Source organism: Pristiophorus japonicus, chromosome 12 (assembly GCF_044704955.1).
Source record: "Pristiophorus japonicus isolate sPriJap1 chromosome 12, sPriJap1.hap1, whole genome shotgun sequence".
NCBI lineage: Eukaryota > Metazoa > Chordata > Chondrichthyes > Pristiophoridae > Pristiophorus > Pristiophorus japonicus.
In genome coordinates, this window is record NC_091988.1 from 76,256,126 (window position 1) to 76,274,443 (window position 18,318).

Below are 18,318 nucleotides of genomic sequence, written 5' to 3' on the forward strand. Positions count from 1 at the left end.
TGCAACAGCAAAACCAACAGCACCAACAACAAAACCAACAACTTCACCAAAAATCAACAAAACCATCACCAAATACATCAACAACAACACCAACAACAGCAACACCAACATCACCAACACAACCAATGACAACAACAATAGCAACAACACTAACAACAGCACCAACCACAACACCAACAACAACAAATCCAACAACAATACCAACAACTCCAACAAGAACAACGCCAACAACAATACCAACAACAAGCACACCAACACCAACAATACCAACAGCACCAACAACACCAACACGAACAAAGAAAACAACACCAAAAACAACACCAACAACACCAACACGAACAAAGAAAACAACACCAAAAACAACACCAACACCAACAACACCAATACCAATACCAACAACAACACCAGCAACACCAACACCAAAGCACCAACAGCAACAACACCAACAAAAACACCAAAAACACCAATAGCAACAACACCAACAGCAACAACAATAGCAACAACACCAACGCCAAAAACACCAACACAAAAAACACCAACACCAACAACACCAACAATAACATCATCACCAACAACAACACCAATAGCATCACCAACAACACCAACACCTCCACCAACACCAACAACACCAACAACATGTCCACCGACACCAACAACACCAACAACACCAGCAGCACCAACACCAAAAACAGCAACAACTACAGCACCAATATCACCAACAACACCAACAACACCATCATCAACAACAACACCAACATCACCAAATCCAACAACACCAACAATATCACCAACACCAACAACACCAACATCACCAAATCCAACAACACCAACAACAACACTAACAATAACCACAACAGCACCAACATCGACAACAGCAACAAATACAACAAAAACATCATCACCAACAACAACTACAACAACACCAACAACATCACCAACACCAACAATACCAACAACACCAACAGCACCAACAACAACACCAGCAACACGAACAAAGCCAGCACCAACAACACCAATAACAACCCTAACAAAGCCAACAACAAAACCATCACCAACAACACCAACAACACCTCCACCAACAACACCAACAACACCAACAACAATTACAACAACACCAACAGCACCACCAACAACAACACTAACAACAAACCAACACTTACAACAATTTCACCAACACCAGCAACATCACCAACAACACGAACAACCGCAACAACACCAACAACACCAACACCAAAGCCAACAAAAACAGAACAACAACAACACCAACACCAGTATCAACAACAACACGATCATGATCAACACCAACAGCAACAACACCAACAGCAACACCAACATAACCAATGACAACAACAACAACAACACCAACAACTACCACACTAACAACATCAAGACCAACACCATCCACACCAACAACAACACCAACGATACCAGCAACACTATCAAACCCAACCAACAAAACCAACAACACTACCAAAAACACCAACAACTGCAAAAACAACAACATCAAAAACAACAACAACAACACCAACAACATCACCAACATCAACATCACCAACACCAACACAACCAACGACAACAACAACAAATCCAACAACAACAACACTAATAACTCCAGCAACAATACCAACAACACCACCAACAACACCAACACTAACATCAAAACTAACAACATCACCAATAACACCATCAACACCAAAAACACTAACAAAACCAACACCACCAATAACACCACCAACACCAAAAACAATAACATCAACACAAAAAACAACAACACCAACACCAAAAACCACAACACCAGCAACACCAATAACAGTATCACCAACAACAACACCAACAAAACCAGTAACAACAACAACACCAACACCAAAAACCACAACACCAATACCAACAACATGATCGCGATCAACACCAACAGCAACAACACCAACACCAATACCAACAACAACACAATCATGATCAACACCAACAGCAACACCAACACAACCAATGACAACAACAACAACAAATCCAACAACAACAACAACAACTCCAACAACAGCACCAACATCAACAAAACCAACAACACCAACAACACCACCAACAACAACAGCACTACCAAAAGCACCAACAACACCAACAACAGCAAACACAACAACAAATCCAACTGCAACTGCTCCAGCCACACCAACAAAAACAACAAATCCAACAACAACAATATCAATAAATCCAACAACAATAACACCAACAACAACACCACCAAAAACACCAACAGCAACACCAACACCAGCAACACCAACAACACCAAAACCAAAAACACCAACACAACACCAGCAACACCAAAACCAAAACCCAAAACACCAACACCAACAACACCAACACCAATACCAACATCAACAAATCCATCAATAACACCAACAAAAACACCATCACCAACAACAATGACAACAACAATGACAACAACAACACCAACACCAACAACGATTACACCAACAACATCACCAACACTAACAACAACATCAACCGCATCACCAACAATACCAACAACACCAGCAACTCCAGCAACAATACCAACAACACCAACAACAACACCACCAAAAACACCAACAAAACCAACACCACCATCAGCATAATAGGCGGCCCCTCGAACCAGGATGACATGCTTCCACATGAGTTCACAGATGTTTCAATGAAGGACCCGATGTTCCAGTCCTGAACTCCAATTGAGGGGGTGGAAGATGCCTGTGCGTGGATTTTTTAACATGTGGTGACCGTTGCACATCAGCCACCACACGGGCTTGACAGAACTCGGCCTTTATCCAGTGGCAAGGGTTAACCAGGACGACTGGGGACCTGCTCTGCTGCATGGCCCTAGTGCACACATATCGCCCTGTGGGCAGATCTGTGCTGCCCCTAGTTAAAACAAATCAAGCAATCTAAAGAGAAACAGACTGGTAAATCTGGTTTGCTCATTTTATGAATCACAGGGTCTAAAGTAACTTATTTGAATTGTTGACTATCTGTTATTAATTTGCATTATACTGTGAAAAGTATATTCCCCAGTAACTAGCTGCAGGAACACAATGATAGTGACCAATTCAAAAAAAAACTAGCGGTTTTCCCAAAGCACTGTTCATGGTATGTCAGGTAATATGCTGCTGTATAATGGCATGAGCATGATACCACATAACATTCAATGCATTACTTTGTTGGAGTTGCTGTAAGTTAATACAGTCAGGCCAATCAGAGCTTATTCCTATTTGGCAAGGTTTGTAGTTTGGAACATGCTTGTAATTTTGGGTCTAGGTCTGAAAACCAGTATGCCCTTTGTCATTTGTTTAAAATACTTCTTGCTGTCTGAAGTGTGACACACTCAATTTTTATTTACAGCAAAATGATACATCTCCCTGATGGAGTAGCACTACGCAGAACATCCCAGGTTCAATCCCTGGTTTGTCCAGAGTAAGCTGATCTCAGCCAGGAAGGCTGCATGGCTGCTACAATTTGCTTTAGTATGCCTGGGCTAAGGAAGGGAAGAGTCATCCAAAGTTCCTGCTCCTGTTTGTTATTCAATGACCCCATTCTGGAAATCACTTGTACATCGACAGGATCCCCACACACTTGTACAAGCTGCCAATGCTTACTGACTGGATTCATGTCATGTTCTGCTTTCAAACATGGCAACTATAATTTTCCTTAGAAGAAACTAAGGGTCAAAGTTAGATTAGATTGGTGCCTCATCAATTGTAATTTGACTGATTTAGGGCATCCATGCTTATCCTGCCAGTATGTAATTGTCAGAATAATTTTAATTAAAGCCAGAACACCACCAACAACACCAACATCAAAACTAACAACATCACCAATAACACCATCAACACTAAAAACAACAGCACCAACACCAAAAACACCAGCAACACCACCAAACACCACCAAAAACACCAGCAACACCAGAAACACAAACAGCAACACCAACAACAACATCACCAACACCAACAACACCAACTACAACACCAACAACCACACCAACACCAACAACAGCACCAACAATAACAAAACAACAACACCAACAAATCCAACAGCAACTGCTCCAACCACAACACCAACAATAACAATAAATCCAACAACAACAACAACATCAACACCAACAGCAGCAGCAACAATTTCACCAAAATCACCAGCACCAAGAACAACAACACCACCAACAACACCAGCAACACCAACAACAACACCAACAACAGCACCAACGTCAGCACTACCAAAAATACCAACAATACCAACAACAGCAACAACAATAACAACATCAACAACACCAACAACAGCAAAAACAACAACAACAACAACAAAACCAACACCACCAACAGCACCAACAGCAACAACAACATCATCATAGGCAGTTCCTCGGAATCGAGGAAGATTTGCTTCCACTCTTAGCATGAATTCTTAAGTGGTTGTACAGTCCAATACGAGAGCCACGACGGTCTCTGTCACAGGTGGGACAGACAGTGGTTGAAGAGAAGGGTAAGTGGGGAGCCTGGTTTGCCGCACGCTCTTCTGCTGCCTGCGCTTGATTTCTGCATGCTCTCGGCAACAATACTCAAGGAGCTCAGCGCCCTCCCGGATACACTTCCTCCACTTAGGGCGGTCTTTGGTCAGGGTCTCCCAGGTGTCAATGGGGATAGCGCACTTTATCAGGGAGGCTTTGAGGGTGTCCTTGTAATGTTTCCTCTACCCGCCTTTGGCTCGTATGCCGTGGACGAGTTCTGAGTAGAGCACTTCCTTTGGGAGTCTCATGTCTGGCATGCGAACTATGTGGCCTACCCAGCGGAGCTGATCAAATGTGGTCAGTGCTTCAATGCTGGGGATGTTGGCCTGGATGAGGACGTTAATGTTGGTGCGTCTGTCCTCCCAGGGGATTTGTAGGATCTTGCGGAGACATCGTTGGTGGTATTTCTCCAGCGACTTGAGGTGTCTACTGTACATGGTCCACGTATCTGAGCCATACAGGAGGGCAGGTATTACTACGGCCCTGTAGACCAAGAACTTGGTGACAGTTTTAAGGGCCTGGTCATCAAACACTTTTCCTCAGATGGCTGAAGGCTGCATTGGCGCACTGGAGGCGGTGTTGGATCTTGTCGGCAATGCCTGCTCTTGTTGATAGGAGGCTCCCGAGATAAGGAAAGTGGTCCATGTTGTCCAGGGCCGTGCCGTGGATCTTGATGTCTGGAGACTGTGCGGCGAGGACAGGATGGTGGAGGACCTTTGTCTTCCTGATGTTTAGCGTAAGGTCCATGCTTTCATTTGCCTCGGTAAATACGTTGACTATGTCCTGGAGTTCAGCTTCTGTGTGTGCACAGACACAGGCGTCGTCCGCGTACTGTAGCTCGACGACAGAGTGGTCTTGGACCTGGCCTGTAGACAGCGAAAGTTGAACAGCTTCCCACTGGTTCTGTAGTTTAGTTCCACTCCAGCGAGGAGCTTGTCAACTGTGGGGTGGAGCATGGCAGCGAAGAAGACTGAGAAGAGCCCTGCTTGACCCCGGTCCAGACGTGGATTGGGTCTGTGATGGATCCGTTGGTAAGGATCACGGCCTGCATGTGGAGCAGGCGGAGGATGGTGACGTACTTTTGGGGGCATCCAGAACGGAGAAGGACGCTCCATAGACCCTTGCGGTTGACAGTGTCAAAGGCCTTTGTAAGGTCGAAGAAGGCCATGTATAATGGCTGGCACTGTTCCCTGCATTTTTCCTGCAGCTGTCGTGCTGCAAAAATCATGTCCGTTGTGCGACTCTGGGAGGAGCTCCTCAGTCATGGGGAGAAGACGATTGAGGAGGACTCTAGCGACGACTTTCCCAGTGGCTGATCACAGGGAGATTCCTCTGTAGTTGCCGCAGTCGGACTTGTCCCCTTTTTTAAAGATGGTCACGATCACTGCATCTCTTGAGATCTCCCGGCATGCTCTCCTCTTTCCAGATGAGAGAGATGAGGTCATGTATTTGCGCCAGCAGTGCCTCTCCGCCATACTTCAGTGCCTCAGCAGGGATTCCATCCGCTCCGGTAGCCTTGTTTTTTAGCTGTCTTATGGATTTTTCTGCCTCGTGCAGTGTTGGGTTCTCACTGAGGTGGTGGCGGGTAGCATGCTGCGGAATGGAGTCGAGAACACTCGAGTCAAAGGCAGGATCTCGATTGAGGATATCTTCGAAGTGTTCCTTCCGGCGGGCCATGACTGCCTCGGTGTCCTTACTGAGTGTTTCCCCATTCTTGGCCAGCAGTAGGGTGGGGCCTTGGGTGTTTGGTCTGTATGTGGCCTTGACTGCGATGAAGGATCCTCGCACATCATGGCTGTCGGCCAGCTGCTGTATCTCCTGTGCTTTCTCCATCCACCACCTGTTCTTTAGCTCCCGGATTTTTTGTTGAACCTTAGCCTGTAGCCGTCTGTAATGCAGCTTTGCTGCTCCCGAGTTGGGTTGCTGTTTAAGGCTCAGAAATGCCCTGCACTTGCAATCTATTAGCTCTTGAATCTCCTGATCATTCTCATCAAACCAGTCCTGGTGTTTCCTGGTTGAGTGACTGAGCGTCTCTTTGCAGGCACTGGCTATGGAGTCCTGGAGGGCTGTGGGCATTCTGTGTCTCGGGGTCATCAAGGCATGTCAGGTTAGCTGTGAGGCACTGACTGTAAAGGAGTCTCTTAGCTGGATCCTTAAGTGCCACGGCAACAATACCAACACCAACAACACCAACACCAACAACACCAACACCAGCATCAACATCACCAAAACCAACAACAGCAACAACACCAACACCAACAACAGCACCAACAACAAAAACACCAGCAACAACAACACCAACACTAACAACACCAACAGCACCACCAACAACACCAGCAATAACACCAACAACACGAGCAAAACCAACAACACTAAAAAGACCAACAACAACACCAACAAAACCAACAACAACAATAACAACACCAAAAGCACCAACACCAACACCAACAACAGCAAAAATAACAACAAAACCGACAACACCAACAACACCCACAGCAACAACAACAACAACAACACCATCACCAACAACAACACCAACAACACCTCCACCAACAACACCAACAACACCAACAATACCACCAACGACAACACTAACAACATCAACAACATCACCAAAACCAACTGCACAAACACTAACAAACGCAACAACAACACCAACAACACCTCCACCAACAACAACACCAACAACACCAACAATACCACCAACGACAACACTAACAACATCAACATCACCAAAACCAACTGCACAAACACTAACAAACGCAACAACAACACCAACACCAACAACAGCAACAAATATAACAACAACACCAACAACAATACCAACAAATACAACACCAAAACCAACAACTCCAACAACATCAACAACATCACCAACAAAATCAACATCAACACCAAATACACCAACACCAACAGCAACAACAGCACCAACACCAAACACACCAAAACACCGACAACAAAAGCAACAACACCAACAACAACACTAACACACCCAACGACAATAACAACAACAACAACAACACCAACAACAACACCAAAACCAACAACATAAACAACAACAACACCATCAACAACAATACCATTAGCAACAACACAAACGAAAGTAACAACAACACCAACATCAACAACACCTTCAACAAGACCATCCATACCAACAACAACACCAGCAATTCCAACACCTACACCAACAACACCAACAAGAAAAACACCAACAACAAGAATGGCACCACCTACAACACAAACAACACCACAACAACAATAACACCCACAACAACACCAGCATCAACAACAACAACAACACCCACAACGAAAGCACCAACAACACTACCAAAAACACCAACAGCAAAAACAACAACATCAAAACCAACAACACCAACAGCAACAACAGCACCAACACCAAACACACCAAACCACCGACAACAAAAGCAACAACACCAACAACAACACTAACACACCCAACGACAATAACAACAACAACAACAACACCAACAACAACACCAAAACCAACAACATAAACAACAACAACACCATCAACAACAATACCATTAGCAACAACACAAACAAAAGTAACAACAACACCAACATCAACAACACCTTCAACAAGACCATCCATACCAACAACAACACCAGCAATTCCAACACCTACACCAACAAGAAAAACACCAACAACAAGAATGGCACTACCTACAACACAAACAACACCACAACAACAATAACACCCACAACAACACCAGCATCAACAACAACAACAACACCCACAACGACAGCACCAACAACACTACCAAAAACACCAACAGCAAAAACAACAACATCAAAACCAACAACACCAACATCACCAACAACAACACCAACACAAAACCAACAACATCACCAACAACAACACCAACAACAACACCTCCACCAACATCAACACCAACAACAACACCTCCAACAACAACGACACCAACAAGGACACTACCAAAAATACCAACAACCCCAATAACAGCAAAACAACACCAGCAACATCAACAACACAAACAACAGAAAAAACAACAACGACATCAACCACAAGAACACTACCAAAAACACCAACAACAGCAAAAACAACAAAACCAACAACACCAGCACCAACAACAACATAACACCAACAAAACTAACAACAACAAAAACACCAACAACATCAACAACAATTATACCAACAACAACACCTCCACCAACAATAACACCAGCAACAACAATACTAACAACAAACACAACAAAAACACCAACACCAACAGCAATAAATACATCACCATCAACACCACCAACAACACCGCCACCAACAACAGCAAAAACAACAATAAAACCGACAACACCAACAACACCTACAGCAACAACACCAACAGCACCAACACCAACATAACATCAACAAAACCAATAATAACCACAGCACTAAAAACACCACCAACAACACCAACAAAAACATAAACAACAATACCAACAACAACACTAACAATAACACCAACAACAAATAAATCAACAACAATTACACCAAAAACACCAACAACAACACCAGCAATAACATCACCAACACCAAAACCAACAACACCAACACTAGCGACAACCGCAACAACACCAACACCAACAACACTAACAACAACACTAACAACAACACCAACAACAGCAACAACACCATCAACAACAACACAAATGACAGCAACAACAACTCCACCAACACCAACAGCATCACCAAAACCAACGACAACACCAAAATCAACAACCGCAACAACACCAACACCAAAAACACCAACAACACAAACACACCACCAACAACACCAGCAACAATACCAACTATACCAACAGCAACACCAACAACACCACCATCAACAACAATTACCCCAACAACACCAACAACAGCACCAAAAACAACACCAAAAACAACAACACCAATGACAAGAACGCACCAACACCATCACCAATAACAACAACACCAACAAAACCAACAACACCAACACCAACAAAACCAATACCATACAACGCCAACACCAACAATACCAAAAACATCAACAGCAAAAAAACACTGACATCAACACCAACACCAGCAACAACAATACTAACAACCACAACAACAAACCACAACAATAACACCAACAACAGCAACAAATACAACAACATCATCACCAACAACAATAACAACACCATCAACACCAACAACAACAGCAACGCCAGCAACAACAACAACACCAACAACAACACTACCAAAAACACCAACAACACCAATAACATCAAAAACAACAACAAAATCAACAACATCAACATCACCAAAATCAACAACACCAACAACACCAACATGAACAAATGTCAACAACACTAACAACAACACCAACAACAGCAACGCCATCAACAACACAAATGGCAGCAACAACACCAAAAACAACACCATCAACATCAACACCAACAAATTCAACATCAACACTAACAACAAGAATGCCACCACCACCAACAACAACACCAAAAACACCAACACCAACATCACCAAAACCAACACCAACATCACCAAAACCAACACCATCATCACCAAAACCAACAACTACAACACTATCAACACCAACAACAACACAAACAACAACACCAACAACAACACCAAAAACACCAATAACACCAACATCCCCAAAATCAACACCACAATCACCAAAACCAACAACTACAACACAATCAACACCAACAACAACACAAACAACAACACCACCACCACCAACAACACAAAAAACACCAACAACACCAACATCACCAAAACCAACAACACCAACATCACCAAAACCAACAACTACAACACTATCAACACCAACAACAACACCAGCAACAACAATACCAAAAACAACAGCAACACCACCAACAACAATTACAACAACACCAACACCATCAAAACCAACAACACTAACAGCAACACCAACAACACCAACAACACCACCAAAAACAATTACAACACCAACAACAGTAACTAGAATACCAACACCAACAACAATAACACCAACAACACCAACACCAGCAATGTCACCAAAACCAACAACACCAACACTAACAACAACCGCAACAACAACACCAACATCAACAATACAACAATATCATCATCACCAACAGCAACAACACCAACAACACCAAATCCAACCAACAACATCAACAACACTACCAACAACACCTAAACTAACAACAGCAAAGACAATACCAACATCAAAACTAACAACACCACCAATAACACCATCAACACCCAAAACACCAGCAACAACAAGACCAAGAACACCAACAACAGCAACACCAACATCACCAACACCAATAACGCCAACACCAAGATCACCACCAACAACACCAACACTAACAACAGCAACAACAACAACACCAACAACACCAACAACACCAACCACACCACCAACATCAGCAAAAACAACACCAACAACAATACCAACATCTACAACACCAACAAATACAACACCAACAATGGCAACATCGAGGGCTATGGAGAGAAAGCAGGAATGGGGTACTGAAAACATGATTAGCCATGATCATATTGAATGGTGGTGCAGGCTCGAAGAGCCGAATGGCCTACTTCTGCACCTATTTTCTATGTTTCTATGTTTCTACCAACAACACCAACAACTATAACACCAACACCAACAGCACCAACATCAACACCAACAACAACACCAACAACAACACAAACACAACCAATGACAACAACACTAACACCAACAAATCCGACAACAACACCAACATAACCAACAACACGAACACCAAAAACACCAACAACACCACCACCAACAACAACAAATCCAACACCAACAACAACAACACCTGCATCAACAACAGCAGCAGCATTAACAGCAGCAAGAACAACTGAGGGTGCGTTTGTCTGTTAGAGGCGTCATCTTTCGGATGAGACATTAAAACGAAGCCTCGTCTGATCTTTCAGGTGGCACTATTTCAAAGAAGAGCAGCAGCAGTGTTATCCCCGGTGTCCTGGCCAATATTTATGCTGAAACCAACACCTAAAACGGATTATCTAGTCATTATCGCTTTGCTGTTTGTGGGAGCTTGCTCTAACCTGCCACATTTCCTGCATCACAACAGTGACTACATTCCAAAAAGTACTTAATTTGCTGTAAAGCTCTTTGGGACGTCTGGTGGTCATTAAAGGCGTGATATAAACATGTGAAATTGACGAGCAGGAAAAGAACAGCCAGGCCATCAAGCCTGCCCCATACCATGATGACTAGACATTTCCCGGCCTCCAAATGTAATCTGCCGGTGGGAAAACAGTGACAAACCCAGGGCGAATAAGGGAAAAAAATAACCTGGAAAATTCCTCTCCGACATAGTCAGTCGATCGAAACAATTCCTGGAGGTCACTCGGACCAAGTGATAAATGCAATGGGCTAAAAATTCATTATAGCCTGGTTTGAGGCGGTGACACCGCCTGGTTGCTAACTTTAGCGGTGGCCGATGTTTACCGCATCCAACCACGATATTGATTTTTAGCACCCCAACGGCTGGATTTTTGGCTTTTTGCGCTCTTGCCCATTTCCGGGCGCAATTTCCAGCAGATTCAAAACTTTAGCCCCAGGTTGGCGTTAGTGCCAGAGCGCGCAACATTCGCCAAATGAAAGTTCATGAGGAGCATTAGCGCTAACTCTGGTGTTGCACTACACAATTTGTGTGTCAGAGCCGAACGTAAAAAAATCGGCCATTCTGCGCATCCTTCAAATGAGCCTCTGCTATGTGACCTTCCTCATGTCACCCTGCCCCCTCCCCTGCTGCTAGCCACTCGACTGTTGCTTTCTACTTTCAGATGACCAACCACAGCCGCAGCATCGCTCAAAGCAAAACTCCATGTCAGTCCATCATGTGGAGGAGGAGGAAGAAGAAGCGGACGAGTTTGCAGATCAGTCGACTCCGGGGTAGATGCAATCCACCCCTCTTTTACCACTGGCACTCACCTCGTCTAAGGACGATGATGTAACTTTCTCGAGGTTCAACAACTCTGAGGCTCCTGGGACTAGTGGCATGCAGCAACGCAATTCTGGGGTCCAATCCCATATACCATCTCTCCGGAGGGTGAGTCGGCAAAGTCGGTCTGCTGACAGACAGGCAGACATGGAACTGGACATGGTGCGATGTCCAGGGAGAGCACCCGCCTCACCCATCAACTCCTTGATGTCTTGGGTAGGATTCCCGCGACCATCGAGACTCTCACCATGACTGTTAAGGTCGCAGATTGTCGGTGCAAGTCGTGAAATCAGCAAGGCTATCTGTGCCCACACGAGGCTGGTGGCCTCCAGCAGTGACACTGGAATCCCAGAGAGTGTGGCGCAAAGCCTTGCAGAATATGGTGCCTCACAGGCACAAGCTCTGCTTCAGCTTGGGCAAGTGCTGCAGTTCATAAACTTTTCTGCCATACTCTCTGCGTTCCCCACTAGCACACCCAGACCCAACCACCTGTGACTGTCGACGCCGATGAAGAGGCACGCCAGTCAGAAGTCGAGCCTTCCATGCCATGAGCTGGTCCAGTGTGTCCCCAGGCAACGTCTCCATTGTCTTTCCCCCCAACACAGCAGCGCTCTGACAATGTTGCTTCACGCCATCTTGGTACGAAATGGGTTAGGAGCAGCAGGCAAGGGAGGGGCAGAAGGGTAATGGAGGGAAAAGCCGATGGTAAAAGCAGGGGTTGGTGCATTTATATTGTTGATGCTGGATGTATCCTATGTTTTATGTTTTATTATTATGTTCTGATTTACCGTGTTCATAATGTTGTTGTTGTTGATGAATTATCACACTGCTGGATGCAGCTAATTTTTGTTATTTTATTAAAGTTTACAAAGTTGACAAAGTTTACAATGTTTAATAAATTATTTTGTTCACCTTAACCATTCTGCAATCCCCATTGGCAAATCCTATCCCATCATGATGGCTAAGTTGTGTAGCATGCAGCACACCACAATGAACTCAGAGACCTGCTGAGGGGAATATTGCAGGCAGCCTCCAGAGAGGTCCAGGCTTCGGAAGCGCTGCTTGAGCACTCCAATTGTCTGTTTGACAATGTTGCGTGTGGCTGCATGGCTCACATTATAGCGATGCTCGGCTTCTGTCTGAGGGTTCCGGAGGAGGGTCATGAGCCAGGTGGCGAGGTCATAACCTTTGTCCTCCAGCATCCAGCTCTGGCCTTGAGGTTGATGCTAGAACATGCGTGAGACACTGCAAGATGAAAGCATCATGGATGCTCCCTGGATATTGGGCATTGACTGCCATGATGCGTTGAGTATGGTAAACCTCTGGATTCTGAAAAGGTGCTTTCAGGGCGAAGTGCACACAGTCAAGGGCACCCTGAACCTTGGGGAAGCCAGCAAATCATCCAAAACCTACAGCCCTCTCATTTTGGGTCTCCTTGGTCATTGGGAAGTTTATGAAGTCCATCCTGCGTCCATACAGTGCATCTGGAGAATGCAGCAATGTGTAGCGTGCTGCGAGATGGAGCATATGTCCTCCGTTGAGGCCTGAAAGGTGCCAGAGGCATAGAAGGCAAGTGCCGCTATCACCTTGTGTCCTAGCCAATATTTATCCCTCAATCAGCATCACTAAAAACAGATTATCTGGTCATTATCACATAGCTGTTTGTGGGAGCTTGCTGAGCGCAATTGGCTGACGCGTTTCCTACATTACAACAGTGACTACACTCTCACAATATTTCATTGGCTGTAAAGCGCTTTAGGACGTCCAGTGGTCGTGAAAGGCACGATATAAATGTAAGTCTTTCTTTTAATCGCAACTTCAGGATGTAGCGCTTGTGCCTCCTAACGTAGAAATCCTGAAGTTGCATTCAGTCATTCACTGGTCCGACACTGGCTGGGCTTTGAAGCCCCCATAGCTGGCAATCAGTGAAACTTGCGAAACCCTTGGGCTTTTCCATGCTCATATCACCTTGTTGGATTAGATGTAACGGAGGTTTTAACAGCGTATTGACTGCCGAACAAACGTTATGGACCTGAGAAACGAATAATTTTGTGGAGTGTCAAATTTTAAAAACTTTTACACAAATCACAATTTTTAAGAAACTTTTAAAAATATACATATTTTTTAAGTTTGTTTATCTTTATTTCAGGTTTGCCTTTTCCACATGTGAGAGCCCCAATCTTGGTTTTGCTCTCTGTAGCTTCTTCACTTCCTCGTTCGCGGTCTGTGGGAATCCTGCATTTGATTGGGTGCGGAGACCTCGTGTTGATGTCACGTAGCTCGCGCTATGGGATTCCCCACAACACTGTGCTGATCTGACTTGCATGAGAACTTAAGAACATAAGAAATAGGAGCAGGAGTAGGCCATACGGCCCTTCAAGCCTGCTCCGCCATTCAATAAGATCATGGCTGATCTGATCATGGACTCAGCTCCACTTCCCCGCCCGCTCCCCATAACCCCTTATCCCCTTATCGGTTAAGAAACTGTCTATCTTTGTCTTAAATTTATTCACTGTCCCGGCTTCCACAGCTCTCTGAGGCAGCGAATTCCACAGATTTACAACCCTCTGAGAGAAGAAATTTCTTCTCATCTCAGTTTTAAATGGGCGGCCCCTTATTCTAAGATCATGCCCGCTAGTTCTAGTCTCCCCCATCAATGGAAACATCCTCTCTGCATCCACCTTGCAAAGCCCCCTCATAATCTTATACGTTTCGATAAAATCACCTCTCATTCTTCTGAATTCCAATGAGTAGAGACCCAATCTACTCAACCTTTCCTCATCTTTCAACCACCTCATCCCCAGAATCAACCTAGTGAATCTTCTCTGAACTGCCTCCAAAGCAAGTATATCCTTTCATAAATATGGAAACCAAAACTGCACGCAGTATTCCAGGTGTGACCTCACCAATACCTTATATAGCTGTAGTAAGACTTCCCTGCTTTTATACTCCATCCCCTTTGCAATAAAGACCATGATACCATGAGAAAGCCAAACTTCTCACCGCAGAGGTCGCGGGATCTCTACTGGCAACTTACTTCGTAACTTTATTGCAACAGTACTTGTTTAGACTGTTATCATCTTCTTCATCTATAGAATCAACGCTGATGCTCTCCCTCTCTCTCCCTCCCACCCTCTCCCTCCTTCCCTCCCTCCCTCACTCTCCCCCCCACCCTCTCCCAATGATTCTCTCTCGCACGCTCATCCCCTCTCCCTCCAACTCTCTCTCACACTCCCTCCCCCTTCCTCCCATCCTCTCCCTCTCTCTCCCTCTGACTCTATCTCTTACTCTCTCTCCCCCTCCACCCATTGCATCCCGCCCTGATTGGATGCGAGACCGGGCGGGCCCTGATCGGCCATTGGTCAGTGCAACTGTCACTCAGTCCGGACCACATGCTCCCAGCCCCCGATCTCGCTCCCCCCACCCCCCACCCCTCCCCACTCCAGGACCGACAAAAACTGACGATTATTATTATAGATTAGCATTATTACATTGAGTCTGCAGCACAGACACAAACCATTCGGCCCAACTGGTCCGTGCCAGTATTTATGCTCCACACGGGCCTTCTCCCAGCCCTCTTCATCTCACCCCATCAACATATCATCGAATCATAGAATGGTTACAGCACGGAGGAAGGCCATTTGGCCCATCGAGCCAGTGCCGGCTCTCTGCAGGAGCACCTAAGCTAATCCCACTCCCCCACCCTTTCCCTATAAAGCTGTGATTGAGTCTGCATCCACCACCCGTTCTGGCAGTGCATTCCAGATCCTAACCACTCGCTGTGTAAAAAGGTTTTTCTTATGTCACCTTTGGTTCTTCTGCCAATCATCTTAAATCTGTGTCCTCTGGTTCTCGACCCTTCTGCCAATGAGAACAGTTTACATAACACCATAATAAATAGGAGCAGGAGTAGGCCATTTGGCCCCTCGAGCCTGCTCCGCCAAACAAGAAGATTATGGCTGATCTGATCTTGGCCTCAACTCCATTTCCACGCCCACTCCCCATAACCCTTGACTCCCTTATTATTGAAAATTTGTCTATTTCCAGTTTAAATATATTCAATGACCCAGCCTCCACAGCTCTCAGGGATAGAGAATTCCAAAGATTCATGAAGAAATTCTTCTTCATTTCCGTTTTAAATGGGCGACCCCTTACTCTGAAACTTTGCCCCCTAGTTCTAGATTCCCCTATGAGGGGAAACATCCTGTCTGCATCTACCCTGTCCAGCCCCCTTAGAATATTATACGTTTCAATAAGATCACCTCTCATTCTTCTAAACTCCAATGAGTAGAGGCCCAACCTGCTCAACCATTCTTCATAAGACAACCCCTTCATGTTAGGAATCAACCTAGTGAATCTTCTCTGCACTGCCTCCAAAACAAGTATAGAGTTTCTCTCTATCTACGTGGTCCAGACCCCTCATGATTTTGAACATCTCTATCAATATCCCTCTCTTCCTTTCTCTCTCATGTGCTTGAGAGCTTCCCCTTAAATGCGTCTATGCTATTCAACTAAACCACTCCCTGTGGCAGCGAGTTTCACATTCTCACCACTCTCTGGGTAAAGAAGTTTCTCCTGATTTCCCGATTGGATTTATTTGGTGACCACCTTATTTTTATGGCCCCTAGTTTTGATCTCGCTCGCAAGTGGAAAAAACATCTCAACGTCCATCCTGTCAAATCCTTTCATAATCTTAAAGACCTCTATCAGGTCACCCCTACCTTCTCTTTTCTAGAGAAAAGAGCGACAGCCTGTTCAATCTTTCCTGATACTTACAGCTTCTCAGTTCTGACAGGAAATAGGAGCAGGAGTCGGCTACACAGCCCCCCGAAGAATTTTAATTCAAAAATCAGCGATATAGACCCTAACTGTGAAGAGTGAAGTGAACGCTGCCTTGAGCTGCTGCTAGAAATTGTTCCAAGAAACCATCCCGCATACACTCTATCAACTCTTCCTCAAGGCTACCTTTGCCAATTTGATTTGTCCAATCAATAGGAAGATTAAAATTGCCCATGATTATTGCTGTAGGCTTGTAAGAAAGGTACAGCAATAATCATGGTGGTTTTAATCTTCATATTGATTGGACAAATCAAATTGGCAAAGGTAGCCTTGAGGAAAAGGTCATAGAGTGTATGCGGGATGGTTTCTTAGAACAACACGCTGTGGAACCAACCAGTGAGCAGGCTATTTTAGGTCTGGTAATGTGTACAAGTCTGGATTAATTAATGATCTTGTAATGAAGGGTCCTCTTGGGAAGAATGATCATAGCATGGTAGAATTTCAAATTTAGTTTGAGGATGAGAAAGCTAGGTATCAAACTTGTGTCCTGAACTTAAATAAAGGTAATTACAAAAGTATGAAGACAGAGTTGGTTAAAGTGGACTGGGAAAATAAATTAAAGGGTAAGACTGTAGAAAAGCAGTTGCAAACATTTAAGGAGATATTTCATAACTCTCAGCGAGGAAAAAAGATGCTAAGAGAAGGATGAACCATTCCTGGCTAACTAAGGAAGTAAAGGATGGTATCAAATTGAAAACAAAGGCATACAATGTTGCAAAGAACAGTATAAGGCCAGAGGAAACCAGTAAAGGACGACTAAACAAATGAAAAAGAGAGAGAAGATAGCATTTGAGAGTAAATTAGCAAGAAATCTAAAACAGACAGTAAGAGCATATATAAGTATATAAAAAGGAAGTGAGTAGCTAAAGTAAATGATGGTCCCTTAGAGAATGAGACTGGAGAATTAAAAATGGGAAACAGGGAAATGGCAGAGACTTTGAACAAATATTTTGTATCGGTCTTCACGGTGGAAGACACTAAAAACATCCCAATAATTG

At 44.4% G+C, this 18,318-nt stretch overlaps 2 protein-coding genes across 2 annotated transcripts; both read left to right on the plus strand.

Annotated features, from left to right (window-relative positions):
• The first annotated feature begins 3,152 nt into the window (after nt 1-3,152).
• Nucleotides 3,153-8,968, plus strand: LOC139276785 (GATA zinc finger domain-containing protein 14-like). The gene is made up of 7 exons (XM_070894789.1): nt 3,153-3,196; nt 3,795-3,941; nt 4,059-4,224; nt 6,098-6,246; nt 6,953-7,484; nt 7,866-8,088; nt 8,178-8,968. Exons 1-7 carry the CDS (start codon nt 3,153-3,155, stop codon nt 8,966-8,968), a joined length of 2,052 nt encoding a protein of 683 aa, XP_070750890.1.
• A 222-nt stretch (nt 8,969-9,190) lies between these two features.
• LOC139276786 (GATA zinc finger domain-containing protein 14-like) lies at nt 9,191-14,760 on the plus strand. The gene is made up of 6 exons (XM_070894791.1): nt 9,191-9,342; nt 9,873-10,477; nt 10,700-11,015; nt 11,156-11,361; nt 12,324-12,432; nt 14,631-14,760. The coding sequence occupies exons 1-6, from the start codon at nt 9,191-9,193 to the stop codon at nt 14,758-14,760; spliced, it is 1,518 nt and encodes a 505-aa protein (XP_070750892.1).
• Nucleotides 14,761-18,318: the final 3,558 nt, after the last annotated feature.

Coding starts and splice junctions, on each gene's coding strand:
- LOC139276785 (XM_070894789.1), top strand. CDS start 3,153: ATGATACCACATAACATTCAATGCATTACTTTGTTGGAGTTGCT. Junction 3,197..3,794: donor ATTACTTTGTTGGAGTTGCT/GTAAGTTAATAC, acceptor TTTTAATTAAAG/CCAGAACACCACCAACAACA. Junction 4,225..6,097: donor ACACCAACAACAGCACCAAC/GTCAGCACTACC, acceptor GTTCTCACTGAG/GTGGTGGCGGGTAGCATGCT.
- LOC139276786 (XM_070894791.1), top strand. CDS start 9,191: ATGACAGCAACAACAACTCCACCAACACCAACAGCATCACCAAAACCA. Junction 9,343..9,872: donor CAATACCAACTATACCAACA/GCAACACCAACA, acceptor CACCAACAACAG/CAACGCCATCAACAACACAA. Junction 10,478..10,699: donor CAATTACAACACCAACAACA/GTAACTAGAATA, acceptor ACAACAGCAAAG/ACAATACCAACATCAAAACT.